The sequence below is a fragment of the Alosa pseudoharengus genome, unplaced genomic scaffold (assembly GCF_046254945.1).
Source record: "Alosa pseudoharengus isolate Yale_2024_CS ecotype anadromous, Long Island Sound unplaced genomic scaffold, YU_APseudo_1.1 YU_APseudo_1.1_scf_15, whole genome shotgun sequence".
Classification (NCBI taxonomy): Eukaryota; Metazoa; Chordata; class Actinopteri; order Clupeiformes; family Clupeidae; genus Alosa; species Alosa pseudoharengus.
The window spans coordinates 11,940,053-11,950,052 of NW_027468620.1; the positions used below are offsets into that span (position 1 = coordinate 11,940,053).

Below are 10,000 nucleotides of genomic sequence, written 5' to 3' on the forward strand. Positions count from 1 at the left end.
AATACTACCCTGCAGTAGATAGATAAATAAATAAAGAAATAAAGAAAGAAATAGATAAAAATAGCGAGAATTAAAACACACCTCTTTCTGCAAAAATAGATTCCCTGACATTGCATTTAAAATTTGGGACAAACACCTACAGTTTTTTTTACAGTAAAAAACAAATCCTGCCAATAGAATTGCTAAGTATCCCTTGCCAGTATATCAATTTGTATTGCATATGACATGTATGAATTAAAGGCAGCCAGCATTGGCATACATTTCAAATGTATACATGCCGTCCGGCAAGCATGCCATCACATCATAGATGGCCGCAGTAATGTATAGGTAGATATTCCATGTCATCACCTAGGCAGTAGGAGAGTCTAATCCACATGCGATGCTCGGCCAGAGCTACCTCAGACACAGCGAGTCGGAATTCACAACAAGATCACACACAAGCCCACACCAAAGGTGCAGATTACTGACACTGTCACAGACCTCACCAGGTTGCTGTGCCTGTCACGCCTGGTTTACTGGCTTTGCATGCGATTTAAAGAGGGCAAGCGGTCCCAGGCATAATGTGCTCAGCTGGCTACTACCAATCACTTCCGCTGCTCGCTCAGTGCACTGTGTCGGAGAGCAAACGAACAATGCCATTTTGGAAAAGCTTCCACTACAGCCATCAGAGATTAAACTCAAATGTGTCAATGACTTCACTACATTTTTTTTGTTATAGTCAGTATTTGAAATATAAGTTTCATGTAGTAGTTAAACAACATGTCTTCTTAAATATTCTGTGGGTACCATTGAACAAGAAAACATTTCCAGGAACACTTGTGTGTTGAACATTGAGCATTCTATATGGAAGAATTGAAAGTGTTTTTTGTCCTCTTATGGACAGCTGCATATGCTACAGAGGTGTTGAGTGTTTATGTTTGTGTGTGTATGTGTATAAATGTGAGAGGGTGTGTGTGTGTGTGTGTGTGTGTGTGTCATCCTCATCCATGAGAGGGAGAGAGAAAGAGAGAGAGAGCAACAGAGATAAATGGGGGAGAAACAGAGAGATCTTGAAAGGGAGAGAGAGAGATAAAGAGAGAGAGAGAGAGAGAGAGAGAGAGAGAGAGAGAGAGATAGAGAGAGAGAATGCACATGGGAGAGATAACTCAAGAGTGCAAAAGAGAGGGAAATGCAGAGTGAAAAAGTGAGAGGGAAGGGCAAAGAATAAAGAGTGACAGTTGTCCCCTCAGAAGCACCCACACATGTCAATAAATGAGAAGAAGTTTGGCCCTGGTCCTCCTAGGACCCTCACCCATGTATATCCCTCTGTGTGTAAGCCAATAGCGAATCCCTTTGAATCCTTTTCAAGGCTGGCTTGATATTGGCATGGTTACTGAGAGCAGTAGAACATAGAACAAAAGGGCAAATCTATTAGACCTCGGGTGTAGCACACAGCGAAAGGAATCACGCCTTTGAGAGATGTGCACCAGGTTCTCGCTCTTTCTATCCTCATAAAAAAGAACACTTCACTTAAGTATTACTTTTCCGTTAGTTCACTATCCACACACTATGCAATCAGTATTTCAAAATTAGTTTCCTCAGCTCCATAAAAAGGCTTTTCGCTAAGTAGGCTCTGAGTCAGGCTTGCACCGACGTTCCAAAAAAACAAGGTGTGAAAAACCCCTCCTATGTAATTAAAAGGTACATATTTGCTTACCTTTGCATGTGGGAAGCGCCTTGTCCCACACCGGTTTTCCATCTGGCCCCATGATGCAAGCCAGGGTGGCCGGTCCCACCACGGTGTAGCCAGAGTCACAGTAATACGTCACCGTTGAGCCCAATTTGTAGTCCATTCCCACTCGAGATCCATTCATTATACTGCCAGGGTCAAAGCATGCCTCCCGTGGCTTTTCTGTGAGAAGGGACAGAAATCAATACATACAGTATACTGTATACTGTGCTTTTACCATAATGTAGGGTCAGCTATGAAAGGGCCCAGTGGTCAGAGCATTACAGAATAGGGCCATTTTAGGGGGTTCTATTTCTGATCATCATAATAATTGGGCAAATGCTGCTTCTAATGATCTTGCCTGTCCATTTCAGATGACACACCGATGATTGCATCAGAGTATAGAAAAACATCATAAGAATACAACTCCCTATTACATATAATGCTTGTTATTATAGAGTACATTATTTCAAATTAAAATACCTCATTACTTGTAAAATGCCCCATTACTTGTAACATGCATTTATATGTACATTTAGGCTACAGGCGCACAGATGCAACCGATGAATGGATAGATGAACATATGGAAGGTAACCATGTGGTTTCTGGACACCCAGCCACCCAATGTCAGTAGTAATATATGTTCTTACCTTAACTTTCACAAGTTAAGTCATACCTCGCCCGTGTCGGTACGTGCACTGAAACGCTCTGGTGCGCGGCGCAAATGTGTTAGCATGTTGCTATGCTAGCGGGCTCAGACGTAGCCATAGAGGGAGGAAGATAGCAGTAATCAAAAACATCCACGTTTTCCCTACTTAAATACAGTTTAGGAGTACTTCAACCTAGCGTAGTAATATTAATTAACACCTAATTGTAGATCCCAGCCATGCTTTCCGCCGTTTGCAGCGAAGCGGAATTCTATGAAACATGAAATCACTATAATACTTCTGCTTGTTATCACAACCCTTCACAATGCATGTTATAACCATGATTGTTCACAATCTACTTTACCACTACCTGCTACTTTGCTAAGTCAGCTCAAACTAACGCCAGCAGGGCAGGTTGTCTCTATTTACGGAAATGACTGTGTGTGTGCCTCGGAGGGGGAGGGGGAGGCTGAGGTGTCAGCTGAACTCTGTGGTGGATAGGATCTACAATTAGGTATTAATTAATATTACTACACTAGGTCGAAGTACTCCCAAGTGCTATTGCGCCACACATTGTAGTTCTCCTGTTTATTCGCTTGGAAAATCACCACGTTTCATGTTGTGTGACCTTACACATTTTTATCAACTACTCGTGCAACTGTATTTAAGTAGGGAAAACGTGGATGTTTTAGATTACTGCTATCTTCCTCCCTCTATGGCTACGTCTGAGCCCGCTAGCATAGCAACATGCTAACACATTCGCGCCGCGCGCCAGAGCGTTTGAGTGCACATACCGACACGGGAGAGGTATGACTCAACTCGTGAAAGTTAAGGTAAGAACATATATTACTACTGACATTGGGTGGCGTGTTCCTTTAAGTGTCCTTTAACTATGGAGGTAGTACATAGATGGAGAGAAAGATAGATTATACAGATAGCTTGACAGTAATTCACTGAGAGGTTTTCATTGAGCGTCAGGTAAGATCACTCCCTCTGCCGCCTGTGATCAAGCTCGCTTCAGGGCACGATGCATTATAGTCAGCCAACACCAGGGGGGGCGGGAGGTGAGGTGAGGTGAGGCTGATCTCTCTCTCTCTCTCTCTCTCTCTGTGTCTCTCTCTCTCTCTCTCTCCCTCTATTTCTCCCCAGCTCAGCTCGCCAGTCCTTCTGCCAGCAGGCAAGCAGACGCTGGGCAGTTGGAGAAAGCTCTGGAGGTGGTGGAGCTACTGGGAGGGGCTGCCAAACTCCACGACAGCTGACAGCCCACTCTCTTTCCCCCCTCGCTGTAGCTCCAGCTACTGGAAGATGAAGGGAAAAAAGGGAGGGAGAGAAAGAAAGGGGTGGGAGAGAGGGAGGGGAGGCTGAAGATTCTATCGGTGAAATTGCTGTGGTGCGACGCAATCTCGCCCATGCTTCAATCACAAGAGCGCGACAATGGCAAATAGAAAGACCACAACACACAAACAGTCAGACAGACAGAGACATCCTCTCTCTCACACACAAACACACACACACACACACACACACACACACACTTACAGACATACACATACAAACACATAGACATCCACGAGTACTCCGAGCACTTTTTGAAATGACCACAACACAAATAGCTTGGAGTACATTGCTATATGAGGCCATGTCTCTCTTTGCTATTGCTGGTGTTTTCTCTTCCCTTCTGTGTTCTCACATGAAATATGAAAATTGGTCCACAAATTGATATTCTTCCATACCTCTCTGTGATGACCAAAGGGGACACTGCATACCTGGAAACAACTAGCTATCACACCAACACATCAAAGTAATACAATGGATGAGTCATCATCCATTTTCAAGCCCACGGACGTGCTCGTGCGGGCCATTTTTCTAATTCAGCCTTATCACCCTATCACCATCGGTGTGGGACGCACCCAAAGAGGGCAGGAGATTGAGTTTTAGAGCCCAAAATACAGTGATGCTTTTCAACAAAAATGATAATTAGTGAAAACCATTCAAATTGAGGAGAGGACGTCAATGGATTTATATAAGGAGGTGATCATAGCGTGTGTGTGTGTCTGGGGGGGGGGCTGTTGTTCTGAAGCTGTTGTTACTCATCTTGTTCGCACAATAACGTCACATGGAAATTCAAATCAAAGCAGCCGTGTGACCTTAAACACTTCAAGCTGAACTCATCAGAATGATCTGTTCCTACTATCCACATTCCTACTTTTTTTCGGCAACCCCAGAGATCCGATTCAAAATTGTGTTAGCCTCATCCCCCATTTCATTCCCTCAAAAATCAGACAGACATAATTTCAACATCCCAGCAATCAGCACGACTTTTCCGTTCACATGTGAGCAAGATAATCACAGGCCTGGGCCCCTCTGCACATCTACGCATTTTGCACTCACACTTGTGACAGCAAAACACTTCCAAACTTCCTTCGTTTGTGTGTGTATGTGGTGTGTCCTGTGTGTGTGTGTGTGTGTGTGTGTGTGTGTGTATGTGTGTGTGTGTTTGTGTGTGTGTGTGTGTGTGTGTGTGTGTGTGTGTGTGTTTTGTGTGTGTGTGTGTGTGGGGGGGGGGGGGGTGTTTTGTGTGTGTGTTGTGTGCGTGTGTGTGGCCATGAAGTATGAAAATGTCTGTCGAAATGGCGCCTTCTCTCAGCCATCATTACGGGCTTGTTCATACCAATGAACCTTGGCACCCAAATGAGCTAACGCTGCTTCACCCACAAGCCATAAGAATTATGAAGACCACATTGCATAACCCAACTGTTATCATACGCTGTAATAAATCATTCCCACACAAATAAATGTGAGCAAAGGACAAAAAATCCTTACCGCTGTGGCTTGGCATCTGACTTAGGCAGCAAGACAGCTTTCAAGTACAGATATTTGCAAGACAAAATCTCTACATCATTAATACTTAAGAACCAAAGGCTGGAAATGCCTTAGGCGGTAAAAGTGAAGAGAGAGAGAAGATGGGGGGGGTATTGCAACTGGTCGCTTGCTCTTCTAAGAGCAAATGTAAGCTAGAGGAAGGCAGGGGTCCTCGTCAGCACAGGCTACCTGCCGCTTGGGACTTGCCTTTGTATTCGATGGCGAAGCCTGACATCCCAAGGGAGGCATCGCTGCGGAAGGCCAGGAAGAGGCTGTTTCCACTGCTCTCGATCCTCTCCGGGGCCTGGGTGCCCTGCAGACTGCTAATCAGCGGCCCGTTGGAGTCCTCGCCCTCGTAGATGTGCAGGAAGTCATAGCTGGGCTCCATGTTGAAGCTAGGCAGTGAAGGAGAGACAGAAAGAAAGAACGGATGAGAGAAAGAGAGAGACAGAAATAAAAAAAACATACTACATGAGGGTGAAACACTAGAAGCCATCTGTCGCTTTGACGTCAAAGAAGTTGTAAGGTGCTCAGCATCATTAAAAAGAGAACTTGATCGCAGGTTAAACTAAATGTGAATGGCAACAGTTTCATTCCTGTGTAAATCTTACTCTGTTCACTTTTAAGCACCCCTGTGGGTTGCTCAGTAATGTACAAATGATGGAAGAAACAAAAGTTGCCTGCGCAAGTTAGCAATATCAGAAGTCATTCTGTTAAAATAGGCTTTGAAAACAACCACCACCATGAAGTTGATTCCCATCTGTTCATATTAAACACAAGAGCAACGTGAGTGCCTTACTTTTTGAAAATTAGAGCGATCACAAAGTCGGGATTGACTTTTATCCGCCAGTCGCATTCTTTTCCTGGTGGGTATGGCTGTGGATAGTTGGGTGATAGAATTACCCCAGCAGGTCCTGTCACGTTGCCACCGCAGGTCGCTATCACAACAAGGAGAGTGAGGCCATCAGTGAGCTACTTGGGGGGGCTTTAATATGATTCCTCAACAAACAGACACACAGGGCAATGGCAAACAAGCAATTCACCGAAGCGCCGGAAGCAAACTAACTGCGGACCACCACTCATGAATCGAGTGCTGGTATCCGTGCAAAATCCTAAGCACAATAGCATTTGATTTTTGTTTTGTTCTTTCTATTTTTTTTACCTGTGTGGGCAGACACCATAAAAACAGTTCATACATTTTTTTTTTTTTTTTTTTTAATGAGGAGATAAATAGCATGCATTAATCAACATCTGCCAAGGGGCTTTGACTCAAGTCGAGAGATGCCAAGTCTAGCATCACACAGCTGGGATCAGGGCTTCAGTCCCAGCTGCACTCCATCTTGCGCGTCTCGGGCCCATGAAGCCTGAGTGGGAGCGAGATCGCTCCTTGTCTGTGGGTGGAGGAGGCGGTCGGGAAAAGCCTGCCTCTCACACGAGAGGGTTTGGAGTGGCTAGTGACGGAGGCTCTGGGTTTGCTGGAGAGACACCACGTCCTTGCCTGGCGTCTAAATGGCCTGAGGGCTGTGAGCGAGCAATGAAATGGTGGGGTGGGGCTGACTACTGTATAAGTGAAGGAGCTATGCACAGGCTTAAGGGGCACTGTTATTTTGCTGTGTGTGTGTGTGTATGTATGTGTGTGTGTGTGTGTGTGTGTCAGTGTGTGTGTGGGTGTGTGTGTGTGTGTGTCCTGGGGTTATTAATGTATAAAAGATGCAATAAAATGCATACAATTCTAAAACTAAGTATTCCACATAAGACACACCAAGACAATACAATGTGTTCTCATTACTGCATGCTGTTCTTCCCAACCACCATACATGGTATGTAATAACCTCACCTACATTGGTCATCCATTAAATTGATTGTGAGCAATGTCCACCAATTCCCTACAGGTCTAAGGCCACACAATGGTGACTGTACATTGCTGTTGGGTTTGGAGGCCAGACGAGACATACTGTTCCAGAGTTAAATCCAGTGCTATAAGCAACGCTTATCTTCTTTGTGTCCACGTGAACACAGCATTACTGCCTCTGTGATGCTGATCTAGGAACGTGCCTCACAGCAGCAAGAGCGTTTCAGGGAGACACACTGTATTTGTATTCCAAAAAGAGCCCGCTAGCATGGGCATCAAATGCCATTATCCACTACACTCCATCATGTGCGGCACCTCCTCTTAGAATCCAAACAGAGCACAGGGCGCAATGATAATCGAGTGACGCTATGGATACTTAGCATGCTAAAGAACCTAGCCCACAGCTTTTCTATATCCGGTACTGTGGCAGTTGCACCAGGAGGTCAATCATATCTAAAAGCAATTGAATATTTTTTTTTTCCATGAGAAAACAAACAGAATAAGAATTAGTGTGTGAAGCCAATGGAGTCTGCTGATAATTTGTAGGTACTGCTGTATCAAATTGATGGAGCTCACACAAAATAAAGCTATGTACAAAGTGTAATTGCGTCAACACATTCTTTTTCTCAGTTAACCTTGTCTGAATGCTTAAACAGTGAATATCCAACACACATATGCATACTTTCACTGACACGCACACAAAGCACATAAACACACAAACACAAGCACATAAAGACACACAAGGAAGTCACCCTAACACACACACACACACACACACACACACACACACACACACACACACACACACATACACACAAACACACACACTCACACACACAAAGGCACACAACTCTATGCAGAAAACGGATCCTGGGATTTGAAGCTTGGCAGAGAGTCATGGCGTCTCCACACAGCTGGGCCCAGTGAGGGTTCTATCGGAGTCACACGCCGCATTATTTTCAGATGTTCAGGGCTGAGCCCACACCCATGGTGACAGAAACACATAAACTCAGGCGCCACGGAATTTCCCCCGGGAGGACTTAATGCATTACAGGTAATTCCTCACTAAAATGCACAGGGGCCTCTGTTTGATTTCGTTATTTAAACTGGGTAATCTCTCTTTCCGCCCTGCTCGTTGGTAGCTTTGGGGGCACACATATTCTGGTAAACAAGAGACTAAAGTATACTATAAGCAAGCTTGTGAGGCACCTCGGTATCACTTTGAATTTTAAGATTTTCAGCGGAGTTCTATAACAACCCAATATCTATTTAATAGAACATAACACATAATTAATACGTAATTTAATACTCTCAACGCCATTCAAGAGGTCACTTACAATCTGCTTGTAATGACAGTAACATCTACATCCAGCACAGCACTACCAATAGGGGACTCTTAATCAGAGGAGCGGACTGTGTACCTATGCACGTGGGAGGGTCCGGCTGCCAGAAGAACCTGTTGTTGTGTTCCACACAGGTGATTATGGCATCCCCTTCCATCTGGTAGCCCGGGTCACACTGGAAGGTGATGGTGTCCCCTGGCTCCCGGCTGTCTCCATACCGGGTGCCATTTTGTGGCGTTCCAGGATCGTTGCATGTTGTGGCAGTGGTAGCTAAGGCAACAAAAATTTCTTATTACGGAATTGGCATTTCATTAGTATCACTGGGCAGTAGGAAGTGTGTGCAACAGTGTTTTGAAGTATAATTAAGAGCCCTCTGTTTACTGAACATACCACGACAGGAACAAAAATGGTTATTTCGTTAAAAGTCAGCAAATGCTTCATGTCTACTTTGAGGGTATGATTCAGATCAATACATCAGTCTCCTCAAACAACAACCTTTTTGGGCAAAAACAAAAATGTGACTCAACTACAACAGCAGCTCATCACCAGATATGACACTGCATGATGGAGGAGGTTGCGCCTCTTACTTGAGAACTGTATAGAGAAGCCAGACTTGCTGATGAAGTAGTCGCTATCGAACTGCAGCGTGAGGACGTTGAAGGTGCTGTGGGTGTCCTCGGGTAGCTGCGAACCGCTCCACTCCTTCAGCAGGATCCCGCTCTCGCTCTGACCATCCCACACCTTCAGGATGTCGTGGTCCACCTCCGTGTCGAAGACAATGAAGTGGAGGCTGAGGGACGATCAAGCAGCCGAGATGAATATTCACGTCTCATCCACGTTGCGGTTTATCAGCTCAAAACATGCCGTGTGTTTCAGATTGAAAATGTGCAGACTTAATTTTCACTAAATAAGCACATCATCAGGAATTAGTCATGTTTTTAAAATGGGAAATACAGGCTCGGGTGCATTAGCAATCTGGGGCAAGCGGGTTGCGACACACATGTAAATATTTCCAAAAAAGGGCATGTTGTAAATCCAATTGCTTAATTTTATGAACTTCATGAACACCATTCTATTCATAGGTTAGTTATAAAACGTTTTTTTTTTCTCCTTCATATTGAAACAGTGAAAAAGGCAAGGCTGTATTTGCTGTGTATAATGAATGGAAAATATACAGCTTCAACATACTTTTAAAAGGAATGTCAAAAAATCACTGGGTATTCAAAGGAATACATTCTCATAATATTTATAATTCATAACATGAATCCTGTCTGAAAGGGAAAAATGCTTGTTATTCTCTTGTGCGTGTAATAGAAACTGAATGCAAAGAAAAACAAAGCAAACCAGTATTTCTACCTCTAGTTCTCCTGTGTCCCTGACATCATCATCTCTAACGCCACACAGACACACAAATACGGAGCAGCCCATGAGTTCTAATACTGATCAGCATGACAGTACTAAAGACAACCAACTAATTGATGGCTCATCTTTTCCTCTCTCACTAACTCACTGATTCTCTCTTCTTTCATAATTATATTATAAACATGAATTAAATCATATATCTATCAATTTACTTCTTCATTACTTA

At 44.1% G+C, this 10,000-nt stretch overlaps 1 protein-coding gene across 1 annotated transcript in view; it reads right to left on the reverse strand.

Moving 5' to 3' along the window:
- LOC143123746 (CUB and sushi domain-containing protein 1-like) overlaps window positions 1-10,000 on the reverse strand; it is a 314,279-nt gene that overhangs the window by 62,297 nt on the left and 241,982 nt on the right. Inside the window, exons 26-30 of the mRNA XM_076285039.1 lie at window positions 9,000-9,202; window positions 8,491-8,682; window positions 6,017-6,155; window positions 5,425-5,612; window positions 1,697-1,891 (exon numbers count right to left, since the gene is read on the reverse strand). Of these exons, the coding sequence (XP_076141154.1) occupies window positions 1,697-1,891; window positions 5,425-5,612; window positions 6,017-6,155; window positions 8,491-8,682; window positions 9,000-9,202 (917 nt within the window). The remainder of the gene's footprint in view (window positions 1-1,696; window positions 1,892-5,424; window positions 5,613-6,016; window positions 6,156-8,490; window positions 8,683-8,999; window positions 9,203-10,000) is intronic.